At 29.2% G+C, this 25,475-nt stretch overlaps 1 protein-coding gene across 17 annotated transcripts in view; it reads left to right on the top strand.

Moving 5' to 3' along the window:
* Positions 1-25,475, top strand: part of LOC107436424 (plasma membrane calcium-transporting ATPase 2) — a 180,370-nt gene that overhangs the window by 142,554 nt on the left and 12,341 nt on the right. For all 17 annotated transcript variants that reach the window (XM_087157571.1, XM_087157562.1, XM_087157572.1 and 14 more), the window contains 10 exons: positions 658-860; positions 3,304-3,439; positions 5,112-5,221; positions 5,846-6,084; positions 13,417-13,681; positions 18,119-18,298; positions 19,651-19,845; positions 22,031-22,222; positions 23,025-23,238; positions 24,510-24,721. In XM_087157571.1, coding sequence (XP_087013697.1) covers positions 658-860; positions 3,304-3,439; positions 5,112-5,221; positions 5,846-6,084; positions 13,417-13,681; positions 18,119-18,298; positions 19,651-19,845; positions 22,031-22,222; positions 23,025-23,238; positions 24,510-24,721 — 1,946 coding nt within the window. The remainder of the gene's footprint in view (positions 1-657; positions 861-3,303; positions 3,440-5,111; positions 5,222-5,845; positions 6,085-13,416; positions 13,682-18,118; positions 18,299-19,650; positions 19,846-22,030; positions 22,223-23,024; positions 23,239-24,509; positions 24,722-25,475) is intronic.

Below are 25,475 nucleotides of genomic sequence, written 5' to 3'. Positions count from 1 at the left end.
AGATCGTGAGTTCGATCCGCGCCGGCTGAAGACTCCCCATGTAGTAAATGGTGACTGATGCACGTTAAATCTGTTGAGTCACGAAGTCGTCCATGTTCCTAAAACAAATCATACTTCTGGGGGTACTGATCCAAAAGTTTCCTTGTCTTTAAGGATATTGCTTGAACTTTCAATTCTGGTTTCAGTTGGCATGAAATTGAACTTTGTTCTTTTTTATAAGCACCACGGGAGGCTTACCTTCAAGGAGGTATTGTAACATTTCCTATCAAGTGATGAAGATGTGTTAGGGGATGTAAACCTATTGATTGGAACTGCAAATAATGATGTCAATAGTGATAATAAGAAAACTGATACTCAATTCATGCTTTTTAAAAAAAGCACCAAAAGTGAAAACTTAATGTTATGCTTGTCTATCCAGAAATAATGAAATTGGTGTAAAAATTATAAATAATTTATAAATGTACCATGAACATATGGCAAATTGTAGCCACATAAAACTGGTCTATCATTTCTTGCCTCTTAACTGGATAAATATAAAACAAAAGCGTGAAAGACATTTTTTTGTAAATTTTTATTTTTACCTTCCCTTATATATAAAGGAAATTTTTAACAAGGAATGCTCTATTCTTCATTCTAGTTTTTTTTCTCTCTTTGCAGGTTCAACAATAGCTGTCTTAACCGTTCTTATTCTTATTATTCGTTTTGCTATAAAATTTTTTGTCATACAATCTCGTCCTTGGAGTCCATTTTATGTTAATTATATTGTTAAATTTATCATCATTGGTGTCACTGTACTAGTTGTTGCTGTCCCTGAAGGTCTTCCATTAGCTGTCACTCTTGCTCTTGCATATTCTGTAAAGGTAAGTGCAATAATTTTTCTTAAGAAAAATTCTAATTTTTCACTGCTGAATGTTGCACTTGCTAACCTTTTGAAAAGAATTGCAACTATTAAATGTTTATAATTACTTTATTGAGTGGTGCCTAAAAAGTGTTCTGCAGAACCCTAGGTTTTCAAAGAAGGATAACACTAGTTCCAAGAGTTACTTTTTTTTAACCAGAAATAATTATATTGATATTCAATTAATGAACCATGTTTTTTTTTACTATTTTGGTTTTGTATCTAAAATTATTTATGTAAAATGTCAATAAAAAATTTATTAAGTTAAAAAAATTAATAAAAATGTATTGAATAAATTATTTGAAAAAAATATGCATTAATAAAAAATCCTATAAGTATTTCTCATCAAGCTTTTCAATTTAAAATAAAATAACTAAATTCAAAAATAATTAAGTCTTTATTTTATTTATTTATTTTTTGTCGGTATAATTCTAGCAACTTATGATCTTTATTTATATATATATATATATATATATATATATATATATATATATATATACAGGGTGTTTATAAATTCCCGGACCCATTTTGATGTTTAATAACTCATAAAATAATGAAGATATAAACAGACTTATTACTTTACTTTTGTAAATATCGTCTTCACATGTGGTTAATTTCAGCTAATTTCATTTTCGACTCTAAATATCTGTACTATTCTAAATATTGTCTGTTTATTAATTGCATTTTTCTCTCTTTTGTTTTTGCAACTATTGCAACGTTATGTTTACTTGCGATGTGTTTGTTCTATTCAGTACTTTTCTATGTGATGTTTTATTCGAGCGGATATTAAGGAGAATGCATACACCAAAAGAGAAAGCACGGATTTTATGGTTGTTCAAGGAAACGAAATCGATAGTGCAAGCACAGAGAAATTGCAGAAGAATTTACCAAAAAGATCCTCCATCCAAAAGCAGCATCTTGCGGTGGAAAAAGAATTTTCTAGAAACTGGAAGTATCGCAGATAAGGAACGTTCCGGACGTCCCTTCAAGAGTGATTTTGATGTTGTGCGTGTCAGACAGACACTTTAAGACAATCCTAAAAGATCTGTGAGATCAGCAGCAAGAGAATTGGATATGCTAATTTCGACGGTGCACAAGGTTATTAAGAAACAATTAAGACTGCTTGCATACAAAGTTGAAATTGTTCAAGGTTTGGAATCGGACGATAGGCCTAGGAGGATGGCGTTTGCAATAGATATGGTCGGAAGGATAGAAGATGCTGCTGATTTTCTGAAGCGCATAATGTTCTCCGACGAACCATCCTTTCATGTTTCTGGCATTGTTAATCTCCATAATGTAAGCATATGGGGATCTAAAAAACCCCATGAATACCGTGAGGCACAAAGGGATTCCCCAAAGGTTAATGTGTGGTGTGAACTAATGCACGACCAAGTCATTGGGCCTTTCTTTTTTACAGAAAAGAGGGTCTCATCAGCCGTATACTTAGACATGTTGGAAAACTTCGTATTTCCACAACTAGAAGAGCTTCAGCCACATGTCTTTTTGCAACAAGGTGGTGCACCACCTCATTGGGGTATCATCATTCGTAGTTCTTTGAATGACCATTTTCCAGGAAGATGGATTGGGCGAGGTGGTCCAATGCCTTGGTCACCCAGATCACCTGATATAACGCCGCTGGACTTTTTTCTTTTTGGATTTATAAAGGACAATGTTTACAGGAGGATCGTGTGGAACATTGATGACCTAAAAGCCAGAATTAGAATCGCGATAGCCTCTGTGGATGCAGACATGCTTGCCGCTAGCTGGGGTGAAATTGACTATCGACTTGATATTCTCCGTGCGACGAAGGGGGCACGTGTGGAAGTTCATTGACAAGGGTCATGAAACTTTTTTAGTCTATCTAACCATTTATGTTATTAATTTTAATCTATCTTTATTATTTTAAAAGTTTTTAAACATCAAAATGGGTCCGAGACTTCATAAACACCATTTATAATGCTGGGGCTCCACCTAAAGAAGTTTGATCATTTAGGGTTCCAATAGCCGCAAAAAATGGAAATCACTGAGCTAATTTATGCAATAAAGATATAAAGTAAATTAGGTATTTCGGTAATAGTATTAAACCTAAATTAGTTTCAGAATTTACAATGTTGCCATACTGTCTTTAAAGATCTTAATGTAGCGGTTAAGGTCCGACAATAATTCCTATCAATTCTCCATTACATAGCTGCTTCCTAAGGAAGAGGGAAATATTGTGTTTGAAAAAATAAATCCTCAATTATTTATCTGTTATTATAGAATATTTGTTTTCCTATATTTAATTTCATTTTTCAATTTTATCAAAAAGCCTATATTTATGTGGAATGATTATAAGTATTATTAAATTAAATTTTCATTTTTGACATGTAGATATATATTTTTAATTTGAGTTTGATACTTTTCAGAAAATGATGAAAGACAACAATTTAGTTAGGCATTTAGATGCTTGTGAAACTATGGGTAATGCCACTGCCATATGTTCCGATAAAACTGGGACTCTTACCACGAATCGTATGACTGTAGTTCAAAGCTATATCTGTGGTAAGTGAAACTCTTCCCGGTTCTTTTTTTCTAATTGGAAAATTGTTAGTTTTGAAATCATTATAGTTTAATTAGCATACATTTTATTTCGCTATGCTAAGTATTCGTATGTGTTTTCTATGTTCTAATACAGTGTTTTCTTGTGTAAGGTCATAAAATGTTTTTGTTACAAATTTTTGTTGGATTAAATTGAGTAAACATTTATTTTCAGTTGTATTTCTTATTTAATATCCTTTCAAATATTTATTACTTACTGTTTGCTTTTGTTTAACATTTATACATAGTGGCATTATGGGTTACCAGTTTTACCAGACAATCCATATTAATATGGTCAGCTTCAGAAAAATTACTTGATAAATATTGAAAAAGTTTTTTTTTCTTTGAATTTTCTACTCTTTTAAATAACTCTGCTAGTGTGCAAATATTTGTTTTCAATTGTATTTATTATTTAATATCCTTTTAACTATGCATTATTTACTGTTAGCCTTTATATAATTTTTATACATAGTTTATTTAATTTATATATATTTAGTTATGTTTATATGTTTTTGATTAAATGCAAGGATTTTTATTTGTTTATTTATTTAACACTCAAAATAGAAATTTAAAAGAAAAATTGTCCTTAAACATAAAAAAATTAATTAAAAATTGGGGTGAAAAAAGTATTTTAACACTGATGAAGCCATTTATCATAATTTAAACTTGACTTTAAAGACTTATGCAATATCCAACGTAAATAAACAGTAAACATCAAAACAAGGCATTATTTCTTTATTATAAATTTCTAGTCTGAATTTTCAATTAGATCGAAGATTATATTTTTGAGAAAATTCCAGTCAACATTTTATGTTAATTTAGATTTTCTATGAATCTGTTGAATTATTTCAACTTAGTTTAAATTTTTTGTCTGTTTTTTTCTCCTTTTTCTATTAAATATAACTTATCTGGCTGAAACTGAAATAGTTTAAATTCAATATTCAAAATTAGTTATGGTTTTAAAAATGATGGAAACTAATCCTTAATTTGTTTCCATCATTTTCAAAAACCGTATTACTTTGCAAATAGACTTAAGATTGTACATCATTATAGATTTTATATTATGGGGTAACCTATAAAAAGGTCAAATTCAAAATATAATAGTTATATTAATTACTTAAAGATTCCGTCCTCAGTTTGCTAGACTCTAGAACCACAGTAACTGTTTTTCAATTTAATTGAAAACAAAATTATTCTATTTTTTTTATCATTACTCATTATGATTAGTATATAATTTATTTGATGGTAAATGCCCCTAAACTAAACAGTATCTGCTGGTGATCCCATTTAAGCCATTCTTACGAAGTTCTGAAAGAAAATAAAAATAATTGAAGAAAAAAAAACATATTGCTAATCTGCTGACCGTCTCACAATCTAGCTGAATAAGAGACCCAATGGGCACACTTTAACAGATATGTATATATATCTAATAGACTAACTTAGGAACGAGGGTTTCATCTTCAAATTATTATTTCTCATTTTTGGCCTAACAAGATTTCTTTAAACATGTTCAAAGTTTTAAATTGCTGTATAACTTCTAAGAGTAGTAAAACAAAACATAAAGTAAAACACCCAAAAAGTGGTGATGCTTATTTCTCAGTATAGAGAGATGTTTAATTGGATTCATTACTTTCAGGAACTCATTATAAATCATCTCTGCCAAGGTATCAAAATTTACCCTCATCTATTTCTGATTTACTAGTGACAGGAATTGCAATTAATAGTGCTTACACCTCAAAAGTTATTGTAAGTATGTTAAGTTTCCTGCATATAATAGGTTAGCTATGATACAAAATTTATTTAATTTGTAATCCTAAAGCACAATTTTAAATGAATATCAGTGATTATGTCACTAAATTAGTAAATTGTACCCATTACCTTTTCAACCATATTATTAAATTATGAACGTCGTTTAAATTTGTGAATGTGTTTTGTTTGATGAATTAAGGGATTCAAACAAAATAACAGATTCAAATAAAAATAACAGGTTTGATTTAAAAATTGTTTGAGAAAATATAATGAAAATAACTTTTTCTTGTAATCACCAAAATGATATGCTGGAATACTAAAAACCACCTATCCAATGAATTTATAAGCATTTAAATGTTTTTATTTAAATTAATCTTAGTAAAATTTTGGAACAATGAAACTGCCCTAAGAAACAGAAGATCTAACATAAAATGATGCTACATTAATTTTAGATCACTGCATAATTTAATCTTAGAACACCTAATCTATGAGCACTTAAAACTGAAACTGTTTAATAAAAGAAATTCAAGCACATTTATTTTATTTGAATACACAGTTATATTCAAAATTGATTTCAACATGTACACATTATTATTGTAATTTAAAAATTTAATATTGCAGCCTCCTGACAATCCTGGTGAACTTCCAAAGCAAGTGGGGAACAAAACTGAATGTGCACTTCTGCAATTTGTGCAGGACATGGGGAAGGATTATCAGACAGTCAGAGATGATATTCCCGAGGAAAAATTGCACAAAGTTTATACTTTTAATTCTGTAAGAAAATCAATGAGTACTGTGGTTCAAATTGAAGGAGGATTTAGAGTTTTTAACAAAGGAGCATCTGAAATGGTTTTGCAGAAGTAAGGAAATTAAGAACTATATCAATACAGTGAAACCCCGATTTTACGTTTTCTGTCGGACTGGCGATAAAAAACGTTCGAAGCGGAATAACGTAAAATCGGGGTCAAGAAAAATCTATGCACATTTTTAAAAATTGACACCTACCAGTTAAACTAATGGAAAAAATGAGTAATCTTTACTTGCTTTTCGTTTCTAGCTACAATTTCGTATACAGCTCGTTCAATACTAACAATTTTTTTGCAAATTTGCTTCTTGATTTACATTTGCAAGTAAAAATTGTTTTAGAGTTTTATACTTTGTATCGCTTGATCAGCTGTTGGCACGTTTTTCAATTTAAAGTTTAAATGAGCAGTGCATTGGTCTAGGAATAAAATTATGTTGCGCTTTTGAAAATTCATTTTCTTATCCAGTTTTTCCAGTTTTATTCATTTTTTTATCCAAAATTTTTAAGTAATGCTTGTTTTATCCATGCTTTTTTGTTTGAAGTGTAATCGGTAGAAAAACTTTTGATATTTTTGAAACACCGTGGTTTCTCTGATCTACCGATCACAAGAGGTGTCAACTTTTGGCTTCCATCGGCATTTGCACAGAGCAAAACAGTAGAACCCATTTTTGAAAGCTTTCCTCCATGGCAATTTTCACCTTTAATTGTCAATGTCTTGTTTGGCAATAGGTTGAAAATCAATCCCGTTTCGTCCGCATTAAATATGTCACTTGGATTATAGCCCTTTAATAAATTTGGCAGAGTTTCTTCTTTCCACTGTTACACAATTGTCATATCCACACTATCGGATTCGCAACAGATAGATTTGAAGCATAAATTGTTCCTTTTTTTTTAATCGATCGATCCAGCCATTTGATGCACTGAAGCCTTGGAGTTTAAGCCTTTCAGCAATTTCAAGCGCCTTTTCTCTCAGGATGGATCCATTTATAAGAATCTTTGCTGCTCTGGCTTCCTTGAACCAGTTCATTAAAATGTTTTCTAACTCATCATACGGACAGGCCCCTCTTCCCCACTGGGCACTATGGGCACGTGCCCAGGGCCCCGCGATCGAATGGGGCCCCCTAGTACCTGCCAGATTACCAAATGATAACCGATACATTATTACCGAAAAACATTAATTTTGAAAAATCTGATGATAATGACTTACTACAATACCTACGCTTATTATATTAGCTTTAGTTTGCCGCATGCGGATAGCTATACCTTGTACAACATAGCTTGAACTTTTTGACAGATGGGTCAGTGATGGGAAACAGAAAATATCTATTGGTGTAAAAAATGTGTTGGCTAAATATGTGGCTGTATGTATGTTTTAAACTATTCAAAATAAATAAATTCATTCGTCAATCAATTTTATTGCACTAGACATAAAAACATTGGGTAGGTAAGAAACCATTGTTTTCAGTTTTTCTATTTAAATTTTACCTCGAAGCAATAAAAACCACTTAAGACTTTCGGAAAATGCTTGAGTCCTTAACAGGTACTTTTATGTTGTGTGTCTATTCTTATGATTATTATCAATTTTTAATATTATTAAAATAAGAAGATATTGTTCGTCGTTGCAAAGTTATATCGATTTCAGATTTGACATCTGTCAAAAAGAAAGATCAAACTAATAAATAAACAGGGTATAATACTCCACTCTCTCTCAAAAATGAGTTTTTCTGATATTAGTATGTTTAGGTTAATTTAAATACCTATATGTAAGTATAAGAATACAATTTTAAAAAAAATTATTAAATTAAAAAAAGAATTATTTGATGCGGTGTGGTTTATGTCTTAAAGAAACCTATTCGAACGTCATTCGTAATACCAAAGACAAAAAAGGGGAATTCCCGATTCCCGATCGTCGTTTGACTTGACGAACGGGAATTCCCTTCAAGTATTTGTCTGCGATGTTGTGGCGTTTGTTTTGTTTGTAGTTGTTAGTTTGTTACTGACTGTGCTCGAGCTCTGATAAAAAAAATAGTATTGTTTGATTAAATCGTCGTTTTGTCTGTTTTGTGTTAGCGAATATTTTCGTTATAAAATTAATTAAATAGTGAATTATAATATAAAATGTCGAAACGGTCATATCCTAGTGGATCTGAAAAAAGGAAAAAAGCTCTACATCAGAAAGAAGTAATTGAAAAGTTACCAAAATTAACATCATATTTTACTACTACTACTGGAGAAACTTCTGTAAGTAGCAATCAACTCATAAATGTTCCACATGATGACTCAGCTCAATTACAAATTGCGGGAATTTCTAAACCTTCATGTTCCAATTTTGAAAAAGAGATTGAATCAGAAAGCGACTATTCCTACGACGAAAGTGCAACGACTTCAGTGACTTCACTAAAACCGACAACTCCAACTGTGTCAATTGAACAGCAGTTTTCCAACACAGAAGAATTAATATCGCACGATCCCGCCGATTATTTTCACGAAAAGTTTGTTGAAATAAATCGCGAAATTTTAATTCGTAAGGGACCAGTATATTTTCAAAATAAAGATTCTGACTTTTCCGAGGCATCCAGAACATACAAAGATGGTAATAAATTAGTAACGAGATATTTCAACAAAGCATTATTTATTCGCAAATTAAAGAACAATGAAAGCGTCGAAAGAAAATGGTTGCTGTATTCGCCTTCCAAATGCTCTGTATTTTGTTTTTCATGCTGCTTATTTAACCCAACTGATGTTAATCTTTGCTCTCGGAATGGATGTAATGATTGGAAGCATATTAATCACATAATTTTAACACATGAAAATAGCCCAGCGCATAAGCAATCTATGATGACTTATCTGGCACGAAGTAAAGCGGTTGGTAGAGTAGATATAGACTTATTATCTCAACATCAAAAGGAAGTGGATTACTGGAGAAACGTACTTAAACGGATTGTAGCTGTTGTAAAATTTTTGGCATCGAGAGGGCTTCCATTTCGCGGCGACAATGAAATCCTAGGATCTCCAAACAATGGAAATTATTTGGGTTGTGTGGAATTATTGAGTGAATTTGATCCATTTCTTGCAGATCACTTAAAAAAATTTGGGAATCCTGGAAAGGGTAACATTTCTTATTTATCAGCAAATATCTGTAATGAGTTTATTGAAGTAATGGGAAAACAGGTTCTAAAAAAAATTATAAATGAAGTTAAATCAGCAAAATATTTTTCCATAAGCGTTGACAGTACGCCCGATCTGTCTCATATTGACCAGCTAACTTTCATCATTCGATACGTAAAAGACTGTGTTCCTGTTGAAAGGTTTTTGAAATTTATACCTATTAAAGAACATAAATCTAAGTATTTAGTGGAGACCATCTTAAATTTTTTAGAGATACATGATATTCCCATAAAAGATTGCAGAGGACAAAGCTACGACAATGCTTCAAATATGTCGGGAAAGTATAGTGGTCTACAAACAAGAATCAAGGAAAAATGTGAATTTGCCACCTTTATACCATGTGCAGGACATTCACTAAACTTGGTAGGTGTCCATGCTGCTGGGTGTGTACCGGAGGCATCACAGTTTTTTGAAATAGTTCAGAAAGTGTACAACTTTTTTTCGGGCTCTACCCACAGATGGAATATGTTAACAGAACATTTAGGTTCAAAAAAAGTTGTTAAGAGTCTTTCACAAACCAGATGGTCAGCCCGAGCTGATGCAGTAAGTGCTTTGCATGGGGGTTATAAAAGAATATTAGAAGCTTTAATCACCATCGCAAACGATACTGAACAGGCACGAGAAACAAGAGACGAAGCCCTTAGTCTGTCTAGAAAAATGGGAAATCTAGAATTTATTATACTGACGGAAATCTGGAGCACTATATTGGAAAGAATAGACAAAACAAGTAATTATCTTCAGAAAGAAACAATAACACTGGACGTTGCAACCAATTTGTTGACTTCACTTTATGATTTTATTACTAACCTCAGGGATAAATTTGATAACTTCGAATCATCTGCCAAAGAAAATAACCCAGAATCTGACTACAAGGATCTATCTCAAAGAACAAGACGTAGAAGCTCACGGCAGAGTTTTTTTGATGGCTCTGCGCCATCAGTCCAATTGAATGGAAAAGAGCGATTCAACGTAGAAACCTTTCTCCCAATAATCGATACCTTGAGTGTTCATCTAAAACAGCGACAAAGTTCATATGAGATCGTCAGTCAACGTTTTAGTTTATTTTTTCACTTAAAAACTCTGAATTCCGAAGAGATACGACAAGGATGCAAAGAATTTTCTCAAATCTATCACGAAGATGTAAATGAAAAAGAGTTAGAAATAGAATGTCAACATTTAAAAGAATACTTAATAAATGTTCAGAGTGAAAATGAAGCATCTAACAGTGTACAGGAAGTATATAATCTATTAAAGCAAAACAAAATTGAAGACACATTTCCTAACGTAGAAATTGCATTGAGAATATTTTTAAGCATGATGGTAACTAACTGCAACGGAGAACGCTCCTTCTCCAAATTGAAACGAATAAAAAATGAATTAAGAAGTACAATGCTTCAAGAGAGATTAAATAGTTTGTCGCTGATGTCCATAGAATGTGATATTCTCAATACCATAGATTTTGAAGAAGTGATTAACGATTTTGCTCATCTTAAATCTAGAAGGGTACCTTTGCAATCAACATAGAATTAATCTAAGGATTTTAAGTTAAGCGAGTTACTTTTGTAGATTATTTTTTATATTTCCTATTTTTTTATAGCTAGTAACTAAATAAAAATAAATTTAGAACCTTGTTTGTCTTTCTTTATCTATTGTAACTAAATAGTGTTTTCTCAAGGTCATAGGGGCCCCATGATCCTAATGTGCCCAGGGCCTCAAATAGTTTAAAGACGGCCCTGCATACGGAGATGTTTAAAGGGTTTTTCTCTTCTTGGCATATTTTCCGAGTTTTTCAGCGGTTAGTTCTGCTGAAGCTTCTTGCTTTAAAATCATTTGTAAAGTTGAATAAGCAATACCCAAAGATTTAGCAAGTTTAGTGCCATGAAATTCTTTAGCTTTTTAGATGATTTCAGCCTTTTCGGCCAGAGAAAAGCATTTTAGTTTCGACATCTTCTTTCGAGAAAAGAACACGATGACTGAGGTTTCGAAAATGAGAAAAAATGCTATAGCTTTCAAACTCAAACAAAACCGACTGAAAATCTCATTTGGTATGCTAGCACGGAAAAATGAGTAAAACCATTTCGAATAGAATAAAAAAAAAATTTGATCTGTTTGTAGAAAAACGCATCAAACGGGATTTTCATAAAAGGAGTAACACAAAATCCGGGATTTTTTAACATTATCGGTATAGACAATTTTCACGGATCAGCAGAAAATGACGTAAGAAGCGGGATAACGTACGAAACGGACACCGTAAAATCGGGGTTCCACTGTATATAGCTATTGCCAAACAGAAAAGTTGGCAGCAGCTATGTATTTCGAAAAATGTTTTGTGTTAAAATGCTATATATATATATATATGTGTGTGTGTATATATATATACAGTCGAACTCGTTTATAACGAGCACAAAGGGACCGTAACATGTACTCGTTAAATCCGAGTGCTCGTAATAAATGGGTCCTTAAGGCAGGCGTGCAACCAGAAGAGGGGGGGGGGTTGGGAGGTCAAATTATTGAGTTTACATAAAATTTAATTAATACTTACTCACTTTAATTAATTTAATTAAATACTTTTCTTAATTTAATGACAACTATCCCCCCCTCCCAACCAGCAAAAAATTTCTAGTTGCGCTACAGTCTTAAAGAAGCAATAAACGGAAAGAAAAATAAAGGAAAAGATTCTTACCAAAACATTTATTTTTTTCATTAATCTACATATTTAAAATAGTAGTTTGTTAGCTTACTTTGAAGTTTCAGTTCGCGTTTTTTTTATTTATTTCGAGCCCATTTCTTATCATTTAGAAAAAAAGATTGCAAGACAGAAAAATATTGCTCGTTAAAAGCGACTTCTGTTCCATGGACTTAACATTGATCCAACCAAATATTCTCGTTTCCCTTGGTAAATCCGAGCTCGTTATAAACGAGTTCGACTGTATATATGTATATATATACATAATTTTTTGTTATTCCTTCATCTAAATCTGAATTTATTGTTCAAAATTAAACGCTTTCTCACACTTAATTATTAACTTTCTCTTTTCTTATTCTATATTTAGATCTCAAGTATGTATGAATTAACATTTTATAGTTTTCCCTTTACTAACTGTGAGAAACACATTATACCCTCGAGCTAGTTAATTGACAAGTTCCAGTCATTCCTAATCATCCTAAATGACTTCAATTTATTCAACTGAACAAATTAATTTAACCAAGAAAAAAAAAATCCAATTTTTTTTGTTAAATTTTGTTTAGTAAAAAAAGAAAAAAATCTTTTTTTTTATTTCTTTTGTTTGTAAATTGATTTAAATCAAAGATTTTTTTCAAAAAAAAAAAATAGTTTATTTAAATTACTAAGCAGGTTATCATGAACTTTAAATGATGCAGTTACAATAGTATTTTACTCAATTTTATACATTCAGTGAATACTAGCATTACTCACTGAATTTTGCATGAAAATCTGACATTAGTTTGAACTATCATTATCATCATATTAAGAAAACTGTAAAAATATTAAGTATTTTGTGGAGTCAGCAGCCATACCATGATGAATATAACAGTTCTCGTCCGATCACCAAAGTCAAGTATTTTGAGGTACTTGCCTAATTGAATGAAAATCTGTAAACGTAGGTTTTTTAGAAAAACTCAGATATTTAGTGGTGTCCTTGTCAACTAGTCTTATGTATTGTTTGAGGTATTATATCTTTTTTTATCCCTTTAAATCTTATATTAAGTATAATTTTATAAAAAGCAATTTTATCAAGAAATTCTTTGATTTTTGTTTCTTAATATATTTTTTGCAACGTTATAGAAAAATGCTAGGCTTAAAGATCATTTAAGTTTTGCAGATATCATATTTTGGATTCCTGTTTAGAGCTTTTTTCGTTTTTAACCAAAGTCATCCCTGTGCCTTATATTTGGCATGCTTATCACATCCCTTCACCTCAGTACGGTCACCAATTAAACTTGTTGTAAATCAGCAATCTAAGTACCTAATAAAGTTGAGTGGAGTCTTGAAGTTCATAAATGTTCTAAAAATTAAGTATAAAAGTTCTATTTATAATTTTTGCTGCAAATGATTTATATCTTTAGTACTATTCTTGTGTTTTCCTCTTCTCAATATTCTTATGTTTTAAATTCTTTTCCTTTGTTATTTATTATTATTTTAAAACTTCTCCCTGCTTTACATAATTCAGTGTTAATTATTGTTCTTATTCTTTTCTAGATGTGTACATATATTTGGTAAAGATGGACGGATAGATAGGTTTAGTAAAGAAGAGAGAGATAGATTAATAAAGACTGTCATTGAGCCTATGGCTAGTGATGGACTAAGAACCATAGCCATTGCTTATAAAGACTATTTATTTTCTCCTAATGCTAATAATCAAATTCAAATTATGTCAGAGCCTGATTGGGAGGAGGAAAATATGATAGTATCCGAGCTAACATGCTTGTGTATTGTTGGTATTGAGGATCCTGTAAGACCAGAAGTAAGTTTTATTTAATTGATTAAATTGAAAATTAATATTTGTTTAAATTGAGAATCTTATAATAAGAATAAAGTAAATGAGCCACCTTTAGGTCATAGTACAAATATATTTTTTAAAAAGAAATTAACAATAAAGTATGGGTGCACAACCTGCTGCCCATGGGCTAAATGCTGCCTGCGGCCGCAATCTGAACAAAATTTTTAAATAATAATTAAATTCAAAAAATAATAAATAATATGTTTTTGACACACCTGATTACAATCAATGAAGTTTTTCGATGGTTAATGCTACGGATTTAAGCATAGTTCTGAAAATCCCAATATTTTTAATACATCATAATTACCGTATACTAATTTCGAATTTTAGTTATCACTTTTGGCGCTCTTCGTGTGTGCCGATTTCATCGTGAATCCAAATACTTTTCTGTTGTTTTTGCTACCCAATTTCTCGCAGTTTCTGAAATCACGATTTTTGATTACAGAACGCTTTATTTGTGCAAACTTTATGGAAAATCTTAATGACTTTTTATCCTTTTTTGACAGTTATTTCATCTGTAGTTTTATAATTAGTTAATTAATTTATAGTTATAGTATTATTTCCGCGTAGTTTTATAAATATTTTAGCGCAATATTATTATGAATCGTGAATTAACTGGGTTAAGTGAGATTTTTGCACTCTCATGTGCAACTCTGCTGCTTTTTGAAGATATTCTCTATTTAAGGCTTCATTTTTCACTGTCTGATATTGAACCCAGAACCTCTTGTTCTTTTTATAATGGCTAATATAATCAAGAAAAGAGTTTTTGACAGAAACTGGTTATTTTATCATGATCATGTAAAGTCTTTGAAAATTATTTTTCATTTTGTTAGTATATAGTGCTTAAAAATGTTTTTTGAGTGCTTAACACTAGAAAGACGGAAAATTAGTATATATCTATATTGCCGAAAAGCAGTCAAAATGACTAGATTGTGAATGCGTCAATAAATTTGTTTAAAATTAATTTTTAACATTTTTTATATTATTTACTGTTATGTAACAAGTTATTAGTAAATATTAACAATAAAAAAAATTATATGTTGTTCAAAAAGTCACAAAATTCTAAGAAATTTTGTCATTGTATACATCATTGCTTTTCTAATTGAAATTAAAAGCAGTCAAAATGACATCCTTAGGCAATCTAGTGTTAAAAAGCACTTCAAAGATGCTTATTTTTTGTTGAAAAATTTAGCTACGCACCCTGACTTACTACTATGTAATTTCAGTCTTCTTTTCTCTATAAAAACAAACTGCTAAATGGGTTTAAGTTGTAAATTTATAAATAGTGTTTAAACTGAATTATGCCCTCTGATAGATTATTTCCATTGAATTATACAATATATTTCCTAGTATTTTGTTGTTAAGGAATTATACCAAACTTTTGTATACATTTTTTTTCCACTTGACTTAGTCTTGCACAGTCTTCATTAGATACTAAGAATATATACTAAGTAATTTTGGTTTTCTTTTGTGCCTTATATTTCTAGTCTATAATGTTAAAGGAAAAGCATCAGTTTGTACAACAGAAAAGCAATAAAGTTGGGAGAATGCCAGAGCTAATTTTTCTAAGAATTAATCCATACTTTTAAAATATTAATTTATATTCTGTGATTTCTAATTGATGCATATTCATTTCCATTTAAAGAAACACAAGTTTATTAGACCAGTATAATAGTTTGCAATCTAGGCTCTAATTTATTTAACTATTATAACTATATTTTAAGCAAACAAATATAACTTTATTGAGAACAAAACACATAAATACAAAGAATATATATTCGTCGTCAAGAGGAAAATCCTGTCCAGGCGACAAAGAAAAGTAATACAATAAATTTAAAATAGAAATTTAAAAAAAAAAAAAAAAGGGGGGGGGGTATTACAATCATAAATTATTTTGCTCATCATAAGACGTCATATATTGTTGAACACTGTAATAATAGAAAACAAAAAAAATGCATGAAACTATATATATATATAAAAAAAAAATAACAAAGGTAACATAAGAAATTCATTTGGATTGGCACAAGACTGGTATAAAAAATCAAATGCTTCCTTTAAAGTGAAAAATAGAGATCTAAATCGTCAATGTTCATCACAAATTGAAATAAAGCACGCTTAAAAGAAGAATATATTTTGATGTTTTGCAACTGAAATGGTAATTTATTATATAATTTAGGTGCTAAGTAAAAAAACTGTTTTTGTGAAATTTCTTTTGTAAAGAGGGGAATCTCATACATTTCAGTTGGTCTCCTTTCAGACACATTAGTTTTTAATTTGCATATTAATTTATTGTTGTGTAAATAGAGTAAAATACGAAAAAATACATTATGGCGAAATGGTAATAGGTTAATTCTTGTATATATATTGGTAGTAGTTACACTTGAATTATTTATATTTAGAGAATTAATAATCTTGAAGCATTTATTCTGAACTGAGATTAAGGGAAGTAAATTAGTTTTATATTCACCGCCATATATTATTGCACCATAATTAATTAAAGAATAAAACCAGGAGTAATAGAGTGCTTTCACAAAATTAAAATGAATTTTATTCTTAAGGTGATAAAATTTAACTAAAACGAAACGCAATTTTTTAACTAAATTGTTAATATGTGTTTTCCATTTTAAATTAGAATCGATATATAGTCCTAAATATTTGATATTATTTACAGATTGTAGAATATAGCATTGACAATTTTCATTAGTACTTTTGCAGGAGAGAGAGTGAAATTTTAAATTTAAGTTAAATTCTGATTTTCTTAAACTGAAATAAATATATTTAGTTTTATTTAGATTTAAATTTAAGTCATTTATTGTAAACCATTTTGAAATTATGCGTAAATCAGATTCAATTTGAAAAATTAGTTGATTTAAATCAGTGCAAGAATACAAAATTACGGAATCATCAGCATATGTTATTATCTTACCAAAAAGTTTGAGTTGACAAAAGTCATTGATGAATATAATAAATAATAAGGGTCCTAGAATAGATCCTTGTGGAACACCACGGTTTGAAAAAATATAATTACTAAAATTACTTCGGATTTTAACTCTATGTTCTCTGTTTGAAAGATATGAAATAAACCAATTTAACATAATTCCTCTGAAACCAGCAAATTCTAATTTTTTAATTAAAAGATTGTGATTGACATTATCGAAAGCTTTTGATATATCAAGAAATATAGCTATTGTTATCTTATTTTCAGCAATACTATTATGAATAAATTTTGAAAATTCCAAAAGAGCTTTTTCTGTACTTTTGCCTTTAATAAATCCATGTTGATTAACAGAGAAAAAATTTGTATGTTTTAAATAATTGTACATTTTATCAGCTAGAGCTTTTTCAATGATTTTGGAAAAAACAGGTAATATTGAAATTGGTCTATAGTTTGATAAGCAATTTTTATCGCCGGTTTTAAAAATAGGAGTTATGGTTGCTCTTTTTAAAGAAGTTGGAAATATGGATGACTTGATTGAGGTATTGATGAAATTAGTTATAAAATTTATATTATTGAGAGCAAATAGTTTAATTAATTTTACATTAATACCGTCATAGTCAAAGGAGTTTTTATTAGAAAGAGAATTTATTAAGTGAAGTACTTCACAATCATTCAATTCTAGGAAAACAAACGAGGTTAAACTTGGTGAAATATATATTTGCAAACTGTTTGAATTTGGGTTTGAGGTACTGTAGGCATTTGCAAATGATTTATTGAATTGATCAGAAGATTCATAGTCGTTTAAAATATCAGGTAAAGTAAGTGATTTGCTCTGATTACCAATAATATTATTTACAAGATCCCATTTTTGTTTATTTGAATCACAATTTAAAAATTTGAATTTGAAATATTCTGATTTTGCTGTTTTAATTAAGTTCTTAAGCTCAGAAACTATAGTGTTGCAACTGTTTTATGAACTATTTTTTATTTAATGTTGAACAAAATAATTGAAATTGTTTTTCCTACTTAGTTGTAAAGTATCCCTTAAGAGAATTACTTGCTATTTAGAGTATTTTTGTTGATACATTTACTTAAGGTAAATGAAAAAAAAAAAAAAAATTTCTTTCTGTTTAGCAATCATTAGTTACTGTTAAATACTGTTAATAACTGTTAAAAATATCCAGGGTGGCTAGCTTAGATTCAAGTGCAATTCGTTTGAATAGCCAAGTGTTAGCTCTAAAGAATTCCAAGAACTTTTCACTGTGCATTTTTCAATAAATAGGAATTAATGCCAAAAAAATAATGTGGGATTTGTGTCCAGCTAACCTAAAAGCACCATTTCTAAAATATTAACTTAAATTTCAAGTCTTAATGACTTCATTTTGTATGCTGTAATTTTCATTTTGTAATAAATTGGCAACACATTTATATTTTAAATGTAATAAAAAATTATAATTTTGCAGGTACCAGATGCTATTAAAAAATGTCAAAAGTCTGGTATAACTGTGCGTATGGTAACAGGAGACAATATAAATACAGCTCGTTCCATTGCTTTGAAGTGTGGTATCATCAGACCTGGAGATGATTTTTTAGTATTAGATGGTAAAGAATTCAATAAGAGGATAAGAGATAGTGATGGTGAAGTATGTATTATTTTCCGCCACTTTTAATTACTCAATTTTACCCAATGTTTTGAATGTGTAAGATAATATTGATACATGGGGTACTAAAAATTATTTTTTGTACCCGATGTTTTTTTTTTAAATTTTAAAATAACATTGTTTGGAGCTGATTAGGATGAGATTTTTTCTACTCTAAAAGCAAATTGAGAAATTTTTGCTCCCATGTTTACATAAGACATCAAGACAAAGAGACAGAATCAAGATAGAGTAAAAAATAAGGAATAATTGACATTTCAATGAGTTTGAAATTGGTCTTTTTAGATTTTATTCTGAATTATCCTTACTAAATTAAAAAGAAAGGCCTTTGTTTATATAATGCTTCCTTCTGTTAGATTATAATGAATTTGCTCTTATTATTTGTCATGGAAAATGAAATACTTCATAATATGTAATTTATTTGTGAAACATTTAGTAAATTTACTGAAAAGTAATTGTATTTTGCCAGTTAATTAAGTTGCAACTGAAATAAAGGATTAATCATTAAATCTGCTTATTTGGTTAAAAATATTATATCATATGTTCATTGGCATATTTGAGTTTCAGTTTCTAAGTCTATGTCAAAGCAAAATTCTAATGTTTACCGAGCTTAAACTAAAAAATTTAATTTCTTTACTGTAATCTGAATTTGTTAATCAGTGGTTATGTAGCATGCACCTTCTGTAAGAAAATATAATTTAAAAGAATTTTTTAAAAAAGTAGCAAAATTTTACATTTTTTATTTTTGTTGTTTATTTGTTATCTTCTACAATAATATCTTGTACAATTATATCTCGTGTGTTATTGCACTTTTTAGAACAATCTCGAATATAGTCCTCTAAAAAGCGTGTGTTTTATTCTTTTCTTAGAGCTTATTTACTGATAGGGGGTGAACTGAGCCTTTAAATTAGCAGATTTCTATACAAACTATATAATTAATATGCAGAAAGACAAATTAGGTAAATATGTTTTTCATAGGTAACCTCTCAGTTACTGAACGTTTAATGCTATTCAAGTCATAACATTTTGTATGTCCTACAGTGCTCACTGCACTTTTTTATTATATAATTTAGTTTGTATTGTGTTTTTTCTATTCTATTAAGATTTATAATTTGTGCAACTGTGATAATAGTCAGAATAGAAGATGATAGCATAATTTTTTTTTACTGTACATAATTTTGTACATGACAAAATTTGCTAAAATGGATATCTTTAAATTGTGAATGTGTTACGAGCGCAGTTTTGAATTATTTGTAATTTTTTTAAACATTATTAATGTGGTCTGTTATTTGAATTTATTTTCTCAATAGTATTTAATAAATTAAATTTTTTTCTAGTTTCAGCAAAATTTATTTGATAAAGTTTGGCCTAGACTGAGAGTTCTAGCAAGATCCTCCCCTCAAGATAAATATACTTTAGTGAAAGGCATTATTGATAGTAAATTAAATCCAAACAGGGAAGTAGTGGCTGTGACTGGAGATGGGACAAATGATGGTCCAGCACTTAAGAAAGCAGATGTGGGTTTTGCAATGGTAAGCTTCATTTTCAGGAAAAATAATCTTTTGACTAAAGGTGTCTGCCTTTTCTATAAAATTCATTCAAAAGCCATTGTGATTTTTTTTTGTAAATTTATATTTAATGGAAAGTCTGTTTACCTGAAAATTATTGATAATTTTGGGAAGTTAGCTGTAAACAGTGTATCGATATCACGAGTTATTAAACAACCTTTAGGTTTGCAGGAGCCCAATTTTGGAAGTAGATTGATTTACTGTGTTGACTACCTGTTTTCTTAAATTCAGCATTATTTAGCATTTTATGATAAATTTCTTGAATCATTCCGTTACATTGCGCTTGCAGCAACAAGGTGGTGGCAAAAATTCTATGAGACTTAAAAGTTATGCATAAAATATCATCAAAAGATATTATGTAAAAGAATTGCCTATTATGTTTTATTGCTGATTATTGATTCTAGGCTTATCACAAGACATATAGCATTTAAAGCTCTTTTGCATTTTGAAAATATTTTTACGTGAAAAAAAGAGAAATAAGGAAAAAGCATACAAAAGGGGAAACAAATATAGTTATTTATTGGGCTGAAAATATTCCTTTAGTGTTTGCATTATAAGTGAATAATAAATTTAAAGGTTATGAAACTGGATCAAGGTTAAAATATTGAACTGTCAATCTCAGCATTAGAACTGAAGGCATACATCAATTACTTAATGCTTTTATGAACCATCTGCATTCTGAGAAGGATAAAATCATTTAACTCCTAAAATTTGGCTTTCTCAGGGAAAGAGGAGCTTTTAAAAAGTGTTCTTTTTGTATATGTGCTAAACTAATGCATTAGACTTTTATTGCCGTGGCATTTTGGATTCTTCAAAATTAATTTAGAATTGTTAAACATTTAATTGTTTAAGTGTCAGCACCTTTAATTACCTTGAATAGTTTTTTCATCTAATCTGCTTCACTTTACAGTTTTATTCTTATTTTAAAAATGATACTTACAATTGTTTCAGAAGTAAAATATAAATTTTGTCAGAAATAAATAATTGCACTTTTTTTATCGAAAGAAAGAGTATCAGGGTTCCCAAATCCCTATTTTCCCCAAAAGTCATTTTGTTATCATAGGATAAAATCACTCAATAGTTTCTTTTAGTTACACAAATTTGTAACTTTTTAAAATCAATTTGGCAGCACATTCTGCAACTTTCACGGGCATCTGAAATGGAGCAAAAGTTGCATCCCACCTTTTGACCGTTTAACCAGTGAAATAAATTGTATACAGTATTAGATGTTTAATTTAGGTTTTGACCAACAGATGCCGTTAGTCATCTACTAAATTGTGGCATTTAAAGGTACTTGGTATTTATCGCTCTTCTTCATTGCGTGTACCACCTTTTCTAATCAGAAATGGCTACTAGGTAACGTTCAGCTATTGACAGAGTGTATATTCCTGATGATTTTATCAGATTCTGAAAATTTAAGTTTTAATAATGATAGTGTTAGATTTTTTGGACTGCTGCTCAGATTGTGATGAATTTGATCATAATTCAATAAACTTGCAAAAAAAAAAATTTTTTTTTAAGTGATTTCTGTCTACAAATAAAGCAAACAGAGGGTTAATGCTAAATATGCTAAATATAAAAATATACTGAAAACAAATTAATAAAAGCCATGCTATCTAGTGCTGGTGTAAATAACGTTTATCTTTACATTTTTTATTTATGTTCACTAACATAATTGTTTATGATGCTAAAGCAATTTTGTAGCTTATATAGAAGTACTCTTTTAAACCAGCGTATTTCTAGGTTAGAATTCATGGAAAAAAATATTTTGCAGAGAAAATTTGTTTTTTTAGTAAGTTAAACCAAGTGTATAAAATGAAAAAAAAATTTTTTTTTTAATGTAAACTTTATTTTGGCTATTTTTTTATATTTTGATACTAATGAATGTGAGTTTGGTCACATTACAAAATTTAAACATACTATATAAATTATATTCTGACTATTTATTCAGATCTTAGCAAAGAGACAAAAGTAAGTAAATTAAAGCTTAAAAATTTAAAATATGCTCCCAAACAAAATATTTATAAAAGTTATCTAGCCAATAAAATTCTCATAGTCAAGTGAAAGTTATAAATAATTACATTGTTTCTTTCTGTTAGAAAATATTGTTTTACGTGTTAGCAAATGTTTAAATAACTTTATTTTTCAGGGTATTGCTGGGACTGATGTGGCCAAAGAGGCATCTGATATTATTCTAACAGATGATAATTTTACAAGCATAGTTAAAGCAGTTATGTGGGGGCGAAATGTTTATGATAGTATTGCAAAATTTCTCCAGTTTCAACTTACTGTAAATGTTGTTGCCGTTATTGTTGCTTTTGTAGGAGCCTGTGCAATCGAGGTATGCTTATAATCCTTATCATTCTAATCAGTTAATAATTTATACATGTATATTAATAATGTTAGTTTGCTGTTATGAAAACTTGTCTATCTGTAATGTAAACTTTTGAATGAAAAATCTGTCTGAATAATCCAATGTGTGTACATTTGAACAATTTTGGATTTTTTGTTATATTTTGTTCATGTTTTGTATTTTGGCATGTTAAAATATGAAGCAAAACAAAATTTCGTACCTTATCATCAAACTTATTTTTATCTAATAAAATAATTTCAAAATATAAAAAAGCAAGATTTTTAATTGTACGTACTTTCTTTTCATTTGAGAATATCAGACATAAATGATAAGTAGATAAAAATGTAAATATGTAATATTTACATTTTTATATATTTATTAGATATTAAGTAAAAATTAATACAATCTAATATTTTGATTGCTCTTCTAAAATTGCTTAGGAAGGAATATTTCTTTTTAATCAAATTTATAATAGGATATATAAGTAGTTTGCACTTTATTTTTATATGAAAAATAAATAAATAAAATTTGTAGACTTTGACTTATTAAGTAGTTTGCACTGCATTTTTATATGAAAAATTAATAAATAAAATTTGGACTTTGACTTATTTTTAAAATAATGAATAAAATTTATTTTACCCTGTCCATATTTATTATTATCCTTAATGTATGAGGGTGCAAATATTTTTGCTTACACTTAAAATCTGCATGAACCGGCCTTGTACTGATTAATATTAATTTATATGAATTAAAAAGAATTGTTATTGAAGTTTTTCATGACTATTTTCAGGATAGTCCATTGAAAGCTGTACAGATGTTATGGGTTAACCTCATAATGGACACCCTTGCTTCCCTTGCTCTTGCAACTGAAATGCCTACACCAGATCTCCTTTTAAGAAAGCCTTATGGACGATCAAAACCTTTAATATCAAGAACAATGATGAAAAATATATTAGGTCATGCTGTTTATCAATTGGCTGTTATATTTACTCTTTTATTTGCTGGTAAGACCATTTATACTGAAACATTTATGATAAAAGAAAGTGATTCTTTCTTTCCTGTGAACTTTTTTGTTATTTACATCAGTAATTGCTGTATGATTATTTTAACTACTTTTGAAGTGCAAATATTGATGGAAATTGCAATATATAATCAACTGTAAATATTAAAAAAAGTTGCAATAAATTCTTGCTGTAATAATGAGCATAATATATTTGTTGATAAATGTCATTAATTGTTGATGATAATTTCTATTCCAACAAAGCAAAATAAGTAATGTGTGCAGTTTACTCAGCGATCAAAGAGACTTTATAATTGCACATAGTTGTTCAAAAGCTAGCTTTAATTTGTTTCATAAAAATATTTTAAAGAAACTTTTTATTTTTCAAACATTTTTGCACATTTTAGTCGATAAAGGTAAATTGATATTTAAATGAAGATTGCAATGAAAGAATTTTGCTATTTTCTATAACCAATATCCTTATTTAGGAAAGTCTTGCTTGTTCTATTTAATTTTTTGTTTATTAAATGAATGATTTGGTGCACAATAATGTATAAATTTAGTTTTTTTAATATTAAATTCAAAAATTTCAATTTCAAAAATTAAATAATTACAATATGTTAACAATTATAAATTCAATATGTTGATTTTTTCATTTTTTTAAACAGTTTTTGGTTAAAATAAGGAAAGGTTGAAGCTTGTATCCGCTAGTGTAATTGTATTATTAAACGAAAAATAATCTGTCAGAAATAGATAAAACTGTTTTGAAAGCGAATGAGCTGAAACTCATTGTGTATTAGCAAAAGTACAAATTTCAGTAAACTTTTTTTTTCTGAACATAGCTTAAAGTGCATGTTTTAGAAAATGGACATAGCTCAAAGTATGCAAGCAAGAAAATAGACATAACATTTGATTCTATAAACTACTGTTATGAATAATGCGTTATAAAGAAAATAACAAGTGAGAATTGATTATTTGTTTTTAAAGAAAACTAAGCAAATTTTCATATTGATTTCTTATTGAAGAGGCATATTTTGTGCTAGCTTCTTTCTAGTACATTTTGATATTTGTCCATTTTTTTTAAGGTGCACTTCATGCTAAGTCCAAAATCAGAAGTTCACCATTAAAGTTAATTGATTGTAAAATAGATTATTTCATTATTATAGCTTTTGTATTTGAAATTATGACAGTTTTTATTACTTACAACTTTTATATCTAAAAATGTTCTTACACTTTTAGGTATTACCCTACGTAATTGTGTTTTGTATCTTTCAGGTGATAAAATATTTGATATCGATTCTGGCATGGGTGAAACCCTTCGAACAAAGCCATCTGAACATTTTACTATTATATTTAATACCTTTGTTATGATGACTCTTTTCAATGAGATTAATGCCAGAAAAATCCATGGTGAACGAAATATTTTTGAAGGTTTATTTACAAACCCAATTTTCTACAGCATTTTAATTATTACTACAGTAGCACAGGTAAGTTCTTTTCTTTATCAATAATTGATAGTCTAGTAAAATTAGGCTTTTTTTCAGAAAAATTAGTAAACAGGGTTTTGTTTTTCATATTCTTATAAATGATATGTACTTGAAAGCTCTCCTATCTGCTGTTTTGTTCACCTATGGGGGAACATTTGAAGGAGGTTGTCCATTTGACTCTTAATTTGGTTTTATTCAACTGCTTGAGAAAGTGAGCAGTAAACAATGACTTACTTGTCTAGTGTATCCGTGAGATAGCAATGTCACATGTATAAATAAGTTCAAATCAAAAATGGTACTTTTTTTGCAGCGTATAAACACTCTTGCAACTTCTGATCTTATTGATTTGTGTCTGGTTTGATTCAGTGTGCAAAAATATGTGAGACAAAATCCTTTGCTTGCTTGTGTAGAAAATATTCAATCCCCCCCCCCTCTAGTCCTTCCATAAAAAGAGAAACAGTATAGCAGAGTGTAGAAAAAATTTCAGTTATCATTTATAAATCTATAGCACAGGTTTTTTCAGGTGGGGGGGAAAACCTTAGGTTTTAATATTTCCAAAAAAGCTTTTTTTATCATTGAAATTTGTCATCTTTATCTGATTAGTTATCTTATTACTGTCAGATTAATTTTGATTAGCATATATTTTTGCATTGTGCTTGCATGTAAAATCGTGCACAAAATTTTCAGAGAGATGCCAACACAAATAATGAAGTTAGACTTAGTTTGACAGCTCCAAGAGCAGGGCACATCGTCC

The sequence above is a fragment of the Parasteatoda tepidariorum genome, chromosome 2 (genome assembly GCF_982258835.1).
Source record: "Parasteatoda tepidariorum strain Cologne lab strain chromosome 2, Ptep-v5.0, whole genome shotgun sequence".
In the NCBI taxonomy this organism is placed as follows: domain Eukaryota; kingdom Metazoa; phylum Arthropoda; class Arachnida; order Araneae; family Theridiidae; genus Parasteatoda; species Parasteatoda tepidariorum.
This window is presented reverse-complemented; position numbering and strand designations above follow the sequence as displayed.